This window comes from Cricetulus griseus, chromosome 3, assembly GCF_003668045.3.
Source record: "Cricetulus griseus strain 17A/GY chromosome 3, alternate assembly CriGri-PICRH-1.0, whole genome shotgun sequence".
Lineage (NCBI taxonomy): Eukaryota > Metazoa > Chordata > Mammalia > Rodentia > Cricetidae > Cricetulus > Cricetulus griseus.
Genome location: NC_048596.1, coordinates 102,381,187 through 102,394,457, shown reverse-complemented (window position 1 = coordinate 102,394,457; position 13,271 = coordinate 102,381,187). Strand labels below are relative to the sequence as shown.

Genomic DNA, 13,271 nt, shown 5'->3' with positions numbered 1-13,271 from the left:
TGCTTTATCCCTTTGGAAAGTATTTTGTTTTCCTGCCTGTGCTGCACTTGCTGAATGCCTTTCCCTGAGATGGGGCTCAGAAACAATAGTGTTTATTTAGTGGTTTCAGCTTTCATCTTTCCAGGCCTTTGGCCATTCTTATTAGCAAGTATTTCCCTTTAGTTTAGTCAGCTGTGTAACCTTGGCAGACAGCTGCACACATCATTGAGCCCCAAGGGGAGAAAGCCCTTGGAACTGGTACAGGTCATTTTTATGTGTGTGTTTTATCCTGTCTTCTTGTTTCTCATTACAGTGGGGTGTTGATCTACAGACTGAACATGAGAAGTACCTGGTGAAACACTGTGGCAACATCCCAGTCTTTGTCATTAACTACCCGTTAGCACTCAAGCCTTTCTACATGCGGGATAATGAAGATGCTCCTCAGCACACAGTAAGAAGAATATTAAATTAAGTGTGGCTCATCATCTAAGCCTGCCCCCCACATATACACCTTATTTCATTCCATTAACTTTAAGAATTTTTTCTTAAATTACATCTATCAGCCTTCCCACAGAGCTCAGTGTTCTATAAACTTACTTCTCATTCTTCTCACAGGGGGTTCTTAGTTTAACAGAACCAAATGTAAGTGGGGTTCATTTTGCTTTTGCTTTTGCTTTTGTTTGAATGAGTTCAGGAAGTGGCCTAGAATACTGAATAACAACACCAGGTTGATGTCAGGTTCGGTATTGATTAGAAGACTCCTGGGAGAGAAAGCTTGCTGGACCATAGATAATGTCACTGGCATGATAAGGCAAAAGAACAATCAGCTTAGAGTTCCTTTGTCTGGGCTATATATAGAAACAGTGAGGAGAGGCAATGGAAGGATTGAGGAGGACTTAGCACATTGCCTGTCTCGGGCCTCATCTGTCTTCTCTATTTGCCTATATCGGTTCTCTGATCTCTTCAGCCCCCTTTACCCTTCCATATTTTTCACTCTGTTTCAAATTGGTTTTACTCCTCCAATTTACTTTCTCCTTATTCTCTTTCTCCTTACAAGATGAGCTACAATATAAGAATATACTTCTGATTTATATACTTACTGAATCACTAAATATGTAATATCATTAGCTATAAGTCTATGAGACATATTTATCTCAAAATAGGTCAAAAATCTAAATTTTGCTATCCAATATCTTACCACATGTAGAAAATGAAAGTTATAGCCTACCAGTAAACAAAACACTCCCATTTTAGGAACATACAGATATCTGTTTGAAAGTTTCCTGTTTTCTCTTATAGTGTTCTAAGACAATATTAATCACATTCTCCCATCTTGTCTGAAATCCTAGAGCAATTTTGCCAAGAAACTTGTTTTCTCTATTTGCAGATGAAAACATCATACAAAGATAATTTAGCTCTGCTGTCCCTCCCCACAGTTCTTCCATGGCATGTCCCTAAAGGTAGTCTTTTTCCCTGTGCTCCATTCTGTACTACCGTAAATCCTCTTCTAGAGCCTCTTCTTCTGTGTAAAGATTTACCTGGGTTACCCTGCCATATTGAGCCACCTTACTAGGATCTGTATAGCATGTAAAGTATTGGTAAAACTTTACCAGTAGGGCTGGAGAGATGGCTCAGTGGTTAAGAGCACTGACTGCTCTTCCAGAGGATCTAGGCTTAAATTCCAGCACCCACATGGCAGTTTAAAACTGTCTGTAACTCTGGTTCCACAGAATCTGACACATTCATATCAATGCACATAAAATAAAAATATTAAGTTTTTAAAAAACTTTATAGCAATGTGTTTAATTTTTATAGTCTGAATGTAACTTTCTCAGTTCAAACTCTTCCTCAAGATTGTACTTTGTTTTCACTTTTTAGATCAACCACATTTTCTGCTCCTTGATCATTACCTCTGACATGGTTTCTTCTTCTGTCATCTGCTGTAGTAGCTCTTGTGTGGTTCAATAGTGATCTCCATGACATTAAGTCCGTGAACTCTAAGAAGTCTTTTTTATTTGACCTGTGTGCAGGATCCAGCACTGTCAACTTCTTATTCTTCAAATCCTCTTATCCCTTGGCTTTGTGGCATCATGTCTTCTCACTTCCTCTCTTTTTTCTACTGGTTACTCTAATTAGTCTTCTGTGCAGATTGTTTTTCTCCCAGTTTGTCAGATGTCAGAATTCCTTTAATCTAAATCCTGCATATTTTTTCCTCTTGCCAGGTGATTTCCTATGTTCTAATATCCTATCATTTCTTCTAAAATAACTCAGAAATTCAATTTAAAGAAATCTACTCAAGCAGGGTGGTGGTAGCACACTTTAATCCCAGCATTTGTGAGACAGAGGCAGGCAGATCTCTGTGGGTTCAAGGCCAGCCTGGTCTACAGAGCAAGTTCCAGGACAGCTAAAGAGAAACCCTGTCTCAAAAACCTTAAAAGAAGAAGAGGAGGAGGAGGAGAAGTAGTAGTCATTGTCGTCTACCTAAGGTCTATCTTTGAAGCTCGGGACTCATTTCTGTTACTATTATTATTACACTCAATTATTTATTGGAAGGCACACTTGCATGTGTTAGAGTTAGTGTTAGAGTTTAGAGGACAGCTTTCAAGAGTAGGTTCTCTCCTGCTGTGAGGAGCTCAGAGATCCAGCTCAGGCCATCAGCCTTAGTTGTGAGCACCTTTATCCCCTGAAACATCCCATCTGCCCAGAACTCATCTTTTACTGCCTCAGTGACTACTATTTAAAAATCTTAAAGGCTTGTCAAATGACTTCTCTTTTCCCATCTTGATCATATTTGATCTCTTCTTTTTCTTCTTTCTTTCTTCCTTCCTTCCTTTCAATAGAGTCTCATTAAGTAAGCCTGGCTCTGGGACTTGCTGTGTAGACCAGGCCATCCTGAACCTCAAAGAGAACTCAAAGAGATCCACCTGCCTCTCCCAAGTTCTGGGCTTAAAGGAGTATGCCACCATGTCTGGCCATGATCTTTTAATATTCTCTCTCCTTATAATTGTGAGAACTCCACACCTGAGTATCTCTGAAATCTTTCTCTCACTGTGGTGATATAAAGGAAAGTATAATGACCCAGACTTATATACTCTTGGGTTCACATTACAGATCTTTCTGTTATACATTATCTTATTGAGCCTAGTGTGGTGGTACATAGTTTCAAGGCCAGCATTGTCTACATAGTGAGTTCTAGAACAGCCAGAGCTACATAGTGAGTTGCTGGCTCAATAAGATAAACAACAGGAAAAAAAAGTAAACTAAAGTGATCTTAGGCAAGTCACTGAATCTCCTTGAATTTTAATTAAAACAGTGCATGCTTATGATCACTCTTGGTTCCTGGAGTTAGGAACTGACCCATCTGGACAGTTTTAGTTTAGGTCTTTCAAAAAGTTTCAGTCAGGATTCTGTAGCAGGCTTTCTCAGACTACCAGCCCCCAAATCACAACACAGGGGCTTATTATTAGTTATGAATGCTCAGCCTTAGCTTATGGTTATCCCACTAGCTCTTATAACTTAAATTAACCTGTTTCTCTTCATCTACATTTTGCCTAAGGGCTTTTTACCTTTTTACCTTTCTTTCATTCTGTATGTCGTACTCTCTGTCTAGCTGGCTGGCCCCAGGCATCTCCCTCTTTTTCTCCCTCGTTCTCTTCTCTATTCTTTTTACTTATTCTCTCTGCTCACCAGCTCTGCCTATCCTTCTACTGCCTAGTTATTGGCTTTTTATTAGACCAGTCAAGTGCCTTAGGCAGGTAAGGTGAAATAGCAACACATCTTTACATAATTAAACAAATGAAGCATAAACAAACATAACACACCTTTACATGGTTAAAGTAATATTCCACAACAGGGTTCTAAGTGGGACTGAGATCCACTCTGTGGGACTGAGATCCACTCTGTGGGTCTGAGAATTTCTAGTGTATGAAGAGGGTGAAGCACTTTTGGAGTAGTAGGAATTTAATAAATATGACGTTGCCTCTCATCCATTCTAACTTGTAATAACTTTATTGTGAAAAGATTCTGTAATGTTAGTGTTTGTGTATATGTTGTTATGCTGTAACCTGAATCCTGAAAAGACAGTTCTGCTCTCACATTTCCTCTTGCCTTTGTAAATTCTAGGAGGCCTTCAGACTCTTTGATGATGTTTCAGATCATATGTGCACTGTAATGAAATTTTAGTGCACTGCCATATTTTTAAAGTACTAGAGCATATAGTACTTGTTCTTGTTACCATATAATTTAAACATCAGTAATTAAGATATTTACATTGTGGGGCTGAAGAGATGGCTCAGTGGTTGAGAGTACTGACCACTATTCCAGAGGACCTAGGTTCAATTCCCAGCACTTACTTGGTAGCTCACAGTTGTGTGTGACTCCAGCTCCAGGGGACCCAATACCCATAGCAAAACACCAATGCACATACAATTAAAATAAATAAAAGGTATTTACATTAGCCACGAGGTGGTGGTGTATGACTTTAATCCCAGTACTTGGGAGGCAGGAGCAGGCAGATCTCTGTGAGTTGGAGGCCAGCCTGGTCTACCAGGACAGCCAGAGCTACACAGAGAAACCCTGTCTCGGAAAAACCAGGAGAAGGAAAAGGTATTTACATTATCCATAGATAGTGGCATTTATATTAGCAACCTAGGTTTCCATCCCCCAACCTATAAAAAGTGCCTATTTCTACAAAAAAAAAAAAAAAAAAAAAAAAAAAAAAAAACCTTCGGTAGTAAATGCATAAACCTTGGGGCATGAATTACATGAATAAATACCATATTTCAGTGAGACTCCAATTACAGGTTTGGAGTAGGTTTGCAGGAGTTTAGCTTTAAATGATAACTTGACAGCCCATGGTTAACTGGGGGATGTCTCTCTTGGGGGGGTGTCTCTCTCAGGGGATTGCTTCCATCACATTGGACTTTAGGAATGTCTTTGGGGCATTTCTTGACTGGTAATTGATATAGGCAAGCCCAGTCCACTGTATAGTACCATCTCTAAGCAAGAGAACGTAGGCTATTTAGGAAAGCTCATTGGGATAGAGAGATGGCTCAGTGGTTAAGAGCGCTAGCTGCTCTTTTAGAAGACCCATGTTCAATTCCCAACACCCACATGGCAACTCACAACTGTCTATAGCTCCAGTCCCAGGGAATCAGGTGCCCTTTTCTGCCCTCCACACACACCAGGTACATACATGGTACACAGACACACATGCAGGCAAAAAACCCATACACATAAAAATAAATAAATTTAAAAAGAAAACTAAAATAGGAGGCAGAGGAAAGCAGATCTCTTTGAGTTCAAGGCCAGCCTGGTCTACATAGCAAATTCCAAGCTGGACAAGGCTACATAGTGAAACCCTATCACAAAGAGGAGGGAAAAAAAGAACAACAGAAAAGAAAAAAGAAAGCCAGCTGAACAGAAGCTAGAGAGCAAGACAGTAAGCAGTTTCCTTCATGGTCCCTGCCTCTGTTCCTGCTTGAGTTCTTGTCCTGACTTCCCTCAATTATGGACTATGACCTGGAAATATAAGATAAAATAAACCCTTTCCTCTCCAAGTTGTTTTTCATCACAGTGTCTATCACAGCCACAGAAAGTGAGCTAGAACAAGATTCAGTGAAATCTTAAAAAGTAAAGCAGATGTAAAGACAGGTACAGTGACTCGCTCATGCAGTTGGAAGGCGGAGGTAGGAGGGCTGACCTGAGTTGGAAGCTGGCCTGGACCACATAGTGAGTTACAAACCAGCCTAATCTACAGAGTATCTTTTATCTTACTATCCCCACCCTACCCTACCCCACCTCCCCAAAATAAAACCAATAAAATAGAGGTGCTTCACTAGTATTTTCTCTAAGCAAGTAAAAGATAAAAATAGAGAAATATCTATATTTAAAACTTTGGACCTAGAGTAATAAATTTTTTTAAAAATTGCGTTTCTATGGTAATGGTTTTCTTTCTTTTTTCCTGCCACCCACTCCAAGAAAATGATGATATGCAGCCTGACATAATGAAAAGTACACTGGATTGAGAGCTTGAAATCTTACAACATATCTGTGTGGCCTTATACAAGGCTCTGCAGGCCAGAGAATCAGGGTAGATGACCTCCGAGATTCATCTCTAAGAGTCTCTGACTTCATGCTGCCTGTTTTTCTTTACTGGCAAATGGAAAAATAACATAACTTACAAAGCCTAATTTTGTCATTTGAAGGGCTATTATAATGAATCTAAGGAAACATGGAAAATATGTGCCCTTGGGTTTGGGTCATTGATCAAATACCCTAACTGCAAGTACAAAATACTCAGCTATATGAATGGCTTCTTAGAGAATATTCGTTCTTGACTTCCAAATTTGATAGGAAAAAGTAACTACCCAGCAGTTCTGAATGAGATAGACCAAGACCAACAGGTAGTGTTAGGATTCTCAAAAATGTGTCAGTGTGATTTACATTAGTATAAGTATTACATCAGGAAAAAGTTACATCCAGTAAAGTATATACTATGAAGTCACTAGGACAGGCAACCAAAAGGATACCTAGTGAATTTCCTTGGCCTAATGAACTGGCCTTTGTCAAAATAACTTGATCCTTGAACCAGCAGAAATAGTGAAGGTATTGCTATTTTTACTTAGTGGGGACTAATAATTGTTCTGGCATTTTGTGCAAATAAAAGAATGCATTGCAGCTTGTCTCAGATTGTTCTCAGTTCTTTATAATGAAATGTGTACTTTGAATTGTAAGGATGAGGAATATATAGAGAGAGGGATCATTTTTAACATTTATGATAGATTTCTAAACTTTTATTGCTGTTCCATTTCTCTTCATTTCTTAGAAACAAGTTAAGTTAAAGCAACAGATATGAAAGAGAATACAGATGCCTTCAAAGCCTGGCGGTGAAGTAGGATTGTAAAGGAAGCTGCACTATTATAAAAAAAAATAAATAACCAAGAGAAGTAGTTCCGAATCAAGAAATTACTAATATCATCTTATTTAAATAACTAAATCCATTTTTGCAGGACTTAAAGGTATATTAGTTACTTTTCTCATCACTGTGACAAAATGCTTGACAAAAGGCAACTTAAAGAAGACAGGGTTTATATTGGCTTATAATTTGAGAGGACACATTGCATCATAGCTAGGAAGGTATAACAGCAGGAGTGGGAGGCGGCTGGACACATTGCTTCCCCAACAAGGAAACGGAGGCGGGGCTTCTCTTTAACAATTACAGAGTTTTGGAGTCTTATTGCCTCTGTCTGCAGCTTTAAACTTGCTCATTCACCTTTCCTCACCAGACTTCACATTTTTCACATTTATATTCTATGTTGTGCTTTTTCTCACTATAGATTTGAGTAAGACCAGTGAGCAGTAGCAGTACAACAGTCTGAATGCTGTGTTGTCCTGAAATGTCCTCCACCAAAGAAATTACTCTGTTCCTTTGAAATTAAGCTCTACTCAGGTTCTCAGGACACAGGCAGAATGCAATCATATTCTTTGCCAGAATATAGCACAAATGCCCTTTTGCCCAGTTCTTGATTGAATCCTTGTTCTCCCACAACCTCAGGACCCGGCCTGCTACTGTTCTTCCACAGTCCTCTTGGCAGTCTCAGGAGAACTATCATAGGAGTCACCGAAGAAGTGCCTTACGTTTCTAGTGACCCTCTACTGGGTGTCCACCTCCCTCGAGTGGCATCTGTGGATCAAATTTTCATTCAGACCCTTGGGAGACACAAGTCATACTCAACTCTCATAGCTCTACTGGGCATTATATAATAGGTATAACAATGAGAATAAAAATTCAGTCAAGAGGTAGTTGATGAATCTTTTTGACTGAGACTAATGAAATTCATCATGATAGCTTGTGCATTAGACCAGCAGATAGAGTGAAGAAGGCAATGTCAGCATGATGAGTCCCACAAAGACAGATAGCAGTGAAAAGAGCCAGCCCCCAGAACTCTGTGCTGCGTGGTGCTGTTTATAGGGAGTTCAAAATAGCAGCTTGGGCCTGTATGATTATAGTCAAGAAAAACATAATTCTTTGTAGGTGTGACAACCAAAAGAGGGCACAACAAGGACTTTGTGGGGTGTTAATCCTGTTCTCTTTCTTAATCTGGGTTAGTGACACAAGCTGTGCTCATTTTATGAAAATTAACAAAGCTATACACTGTTTATTTGTGTACTTTTACATATGTGTTATATTTTAAGAAGCAAGTTCACTTTAAAGTTCTTTTATCACTGCAAATGGTTTGTGAAAGTCAGAACTAGCATTTATAAAATTGTTTAGTTATCTCTGCAAACTAAACTCTGCAAAAGTATTAGAGGATCCACCAAGATGGCTCCATGGATAAAGGTACTTGCCACCAAGCCTGACAGCCTGAGTGGAAAGAAGAACAAACTCCTGTTAGTTATTCTCTGACCTCCACACATGCACATGCATGCACGTGCACACACTATTCTAAAGAACTATTAATGGTCTGTGAACTGAACTGGAAGGTAGAGGACTGAGAATGAGTCACAAGTGATTCCCACAAGTCCGACTTTTAATTCTAAAGGTGGTGTTTACAGAAATGTTTTCCTTTCTCCCAAGAGGAAGAACTCAGATAACGTGTATGTTTATGTAGCTCCCAGCTGATTTCTGCTGGCTAGCTTGGAATTTAGAACTCCCTAAGTAAAAGAGAAGTGTGGTAATTACCTTGACCCTGAGGGAATGGAAACATATTTTGAGACAAGGTGAGACTTCCATTCCTTTGAAACGATTAATATGTTTGTAAGCTGTAACACTTTGCCTGTTTAGCAAACACAAGTAATGAGATTGACTCAGAATTTATAAGAATACAAGTAAATTTCAGGCCATCTGCACCCCCTGATTGTGGTATCAGAGGATATTTCCTCATCTTACCTTCTGTCCGGGGGCAGAAGGTCAGGCAGCAGAAGAAAGTCATATATCAAAAGCTTTGTTCCCACTTAACCTATTTTTTAATTGAAAATCTAAGTTTTATTTTGAGTACATTGATTGGAATCAGAGTCAGAGTCAGAAGGGAACATCACAAATAGAAACCAGGGTTCGCTCAGCTTGAATACCAACATAAACTATTTCTAGACAGCTTGCTGCTGCAGCTGTGTGCCTTAAGCAGAATCAAAACTCATACCCAGTGGAGGAAGATGGCCAGGAAGCACTCTGGGCCTAGAAGATGTGCAGAGTGAAACAGGTTTTGTTTAAGCTAGGAGAGTTAGGGAGATGTGAAAAAAAAAAAAAGTGCTTTAGCCTCTGTTATCCCCTTAGCTGATAATAAAATAGTCCTTCAACTATTTAGATGTCAGGCTGCAGAGAAACACTGCGGAGATTCATACTAAAAAGGCTCAAACTTGGTCATCTTTGAATTAAGACATTTTTCTCTGCAACTGGCAAATCTTTAATGAGATGTTTAGCTCTGGTTTCTGTTACTTTATTACTCCCTGGAACTACCAGAGCTACACCAATGCTGTGTATTCTGGTCCTATATTCTGTTTCTAGAATCTTTTTTCCCCTTTAAAGTAGAAATGATTGTTAATACAGAGGATGTTCAAAAACTCAAGGTTATGGGCTGAATTTTGCCAGTGGCTTGACAAATTTCTAAGAAAAAGACTAACATAAACAAGCACTGAGGGTTCCTGTGCCATTCATTTGTTGTTAAGAGTAGTCACAATGAAGCTTATAAACAAGAATAAGTAAATATGCTTTTAGCCATATAATTAAAAGATACAGATATTTCCCAAAGGGAACTTTCAGTACTTGTAGCTTCTGGTGATATGCTCTAGCTCAGTGGTTCTCAACCTTCCTAAGTGCTGTAACCCTTTAATACAGTTGCTCATGTTGTAGTGACCCCCTCCCCCGTGCACCCCATCATAAGATTATTTTATAACTATAATTTTGCTACTGTTATGAGTCATAATGTAAATATCTGATATGCAGTATCAGACACATGACCCCTGTGGGGGTCGCAACCCACAGGTTAAGAACTTCTGCTCTAGCTGGTTTAAGACATATCCCCCAAATAAGATTCTAATAAGCAGTCAAACAGTCAGTTTTAAAATTGTTTCAAGAAAATGTTCCACTTGCTTGAAAATCCAAATTGGTTGGAGTCACAAGGCATAATAGTGCTGTTCATGGTTGGTTGGTTCCTTCTTTAGGTTGCTGCTGTTGATCTTCTGGTCCCTGGAGTTGGGGAGCTCTTTGGAGGAAGCCTCAGGGAGGAACGGTACCACATCCTAGAGCATCGACTAGCCAGGTATTGGTCAGACCTAAAAGAAACACACTGAAGTAACCGGGGAGGGGGTCCTCAAAGCAGTAACAAAAACTCTTCACACCTGACAAGCCTGGCGCTCAGGCTCCATGTGATCCTGGGGAGTGTTTCTCTCACATCTATAAGCATCTCTTTCTTGAAGACTGGGTCTGTTGGCAGGTATAGGAGTGCACGCTTATAAACTCAGAGAGAGGTCAAGGCAAGGAAAAACAAACAAACAAACATGATGGCATATGCCTATAGGTCCAGCACTTAGAGGCAGAAGCAGGATGATTCTTAAGTTTCTAGGCCATCCAGGTCTCCATAATGTGTTTCAGATCAGACACAATTGCATAAAACTTAAAACCCTGTCTGAAAATTTAAAAAGGCAAGAGAAATTGCCAAGCCCTTCAAAGCTTCTCCTTCAGTTTTCTCTTATTTGTGTACTTTTTATGTGCTCTGTTTAATGAATGTCATGATCCCACTGGGTTATAAAGACAGACTAAGAAAAGAATGAAGACAGAAAAATGCTAAGCTAGCATTTATAAGTAGATTCCCTTTGCCTTGAATTCTCTATTATGCACGAGTCCTCATTTAGCTATTTGAATAACTTTGTTTCAATTTACTTTTTGAGATCTGTAAAAAGAATCCATAGGTTACATTAAAAAATATTTTGGAGGTAGAAAGTAAGGAATCTTATTTCTAATTGACCTATCACTCCCTTATGAGTGATCTTCAAGAAAACCACAATGACTTCCTAAACTGACCATGGTTATAAGTCTGTTTTCTGTGGTTTCCACTTTTGCTGTATCAGACGTTAGCTTTTTTTCTCCTTGTCTATATTAGTCCTTCTCTCCAATAGTACTGGGTTTTGTCACACTTGGAAAGAAACATTTTGAAAACATCCTACTAAATTAGCCACTTTTAAGGCCACCTTTTCCTAATGGAAACATGCCTTGAAAGTTGATACTTTTCCAAGATCCCAGTCTGTAAATCTCCTGAGTAACTTGGTGTTGCAATCCCACACGTCTCAGCCGCTCCATTAGATTCAGCTCCAAAAGAAGGCAAGTAAAAGCTGTGGGAGATTACCTTTATTGACTAGACTACCTTGCTGCCACTCACTGTTAGATAGTCCTGGGAAGTGTCGAATTGAAGTCAAAGTCAGAATCTTTAGATGAAAGAATTTGAAGTTTCTCTACAAATTTTTTAAGCACAATAAAAATCACACATGACAAGAAACCTCATCTGTTGATAGATTAATTGGTCCATTTCCTTCAGGCCCTGCTTCCTTCAGGAAACCTTACCTAATATGGGACACGATCCACATTTTTCTTTCCCAGTGAAGTAGATGCATGTTCCTCTGTCTCGTGGATTCATCTGTAGCTGTAGCTCATGTTTTCTGCACTTCAGAAAATTAAAACTTTGATGGCTCTTGTCATTTCAGATATGATTCTAAATACATTTTTAAAGGGCTGGGGTTATTGTAATAGCCATTAAGCACGTAAAATGTTGCTCACATTTCTTTCAATAAGAACTAAGTTGCAGTAGTATTATGAAAGCAACCACAGAATTACACCATTATTTTATATATTGTAGGATAAAAGTTGTGTCCAAGTGCGCATTGTCTGTGGGTGCTCCCAGGGACCTTGACCAAGCAGAGACCGATAGTAAGCTCATGTCAGACCAACCCCTTCAAGTCCTATTTTCATTCTATCGCATTATTGCCTATGCCTCTTATTTTAGAGTACCTCATTGTTTACTGGTAATATCGACTGCCTTATTATTAATAGAAAGTCTCCTCTCTAATAGAAAACATCACCTCCTCATTTCTATGGTGAATGATTGGAGGACACTGGCTTCTCTGTGTGTACTTCCTTACAAAGGTCCCTGTGTACACAACCTAGAGTAAATGTTTGGTGGTTGATTAATAAATATTTTGCTAACGTCTCGATTTTTTTTCTTTATTTTCTTTTTACAGATCAGGACTTAGGAAAGCTTACCAGTGGTAAGGATGTGGCCCCTGTTCTGCGTGCATTCTGTGTGTCATGTGGAAAGGACTGTACTTGTATTCTCCTGCCCCTATGAGCAGATGCTAAGATGGAAAACAGTAAAACTGACATTTACCATTTAGTTACTACTTCTTAAATATCAGAAAACAATGTTCACATTCTTACATTTGTATTTCCTGTAATCATCCCAACCCTTAGAGAGGTAGACACTGTTGTTATCCCTTTATTGCCCCTCTAAACATGAGGCCAAACGTGAACTAACTTAACCAAGACATGGTTAGGATGGAGCTGAGAACTCCTCCATACTCCAAACTAACTCTATCTTTATGCTTTTGTTCATTTATTGAAATAAGGTCTTGCTATATAGGCCAGGCAAAAAGCCTTTGCTCTTAACCCATTATGCTTCAGTTTCCCTATGTTTGACATTGGGAGCTTTGATAAGTGATGTGTTAGATAGCCAAGAGTTCTGAGCCCTGGAGTGCTTCAGAACCACCTGTCCGAAGTCACATTCACTTCCACAAAGTTGTTCTGGTTTTCTTTCTGCAGACTCGTCCAGTACTTGCAAATGTAGAAAGACTATTTACATGTCTACAATAGTGCCACTTTAAGGATCTTGATAATATAATAATTATCAGCAATATCATTAACTGTTTTGTCATTCTTAGGAGGACATGACAAATTATACTCTTGCCTTTTGGTAACAAAGGCAATAGGTTTCAGAGTTCCAAAGTTCAGCTAATGGCTTTTGACTGCCTGGTAGTTACCAGCAATATCCTTAAGTATCTTGATCTCTCTTAGTTTCTTGTTTTTCATGATTATAAAATGAAATGATAATATCTGTTTCACAGTTATTGTATGAAATGAAAAAATAGACATTGTATTTACATTGAGTAGAAGCAGTTCAGTAAATGTTAGTTTCTACACCCCTTTTCTCCTTTTCTTCTAAGTTTTGCTATTTAGTAGGTAAATCTTTTGAGCTAAATATACTATTTTCCCCTCAGATTCTATCAGCTAATATTCACAGTGTTTA

General features: G+C 38.9%; 1 protein-coding gene across 2 annotated transcripts in view; it reads left to right on the top strand.

Moving 5' to 3' along the window:
- Nars2 (asparaginyl-tRNA synthetase 2, mitochondrial) overlaps positions 1-13,271 on the top strand; it is a 94,369-nt gene that overhangs the window by 77,875 nt on the left and 3,223 nt on the right. Inside the window, exons 11-13 of one of the 2 annotated variants that reach the window (XM_027407671.2) lie at positions 293-430; positions 10,141-10,238; positions 12,211-12,237. In XM_027407671.2, coding sequence (XP_027263472.1) covers positions 293-430; positions 10,141-10,238; positions 12,211-12,237 — 263 coding nt within the window. Of the gene's footprint in view, positions 1-292; positions 431-10,140; positions 10,239-11,828; positions 12,157-12,210; positions 12,238-13,271 lie in introns of those variants that run through there. The other variant, XM_027407670.2, reaches the window with a different exon arrangement.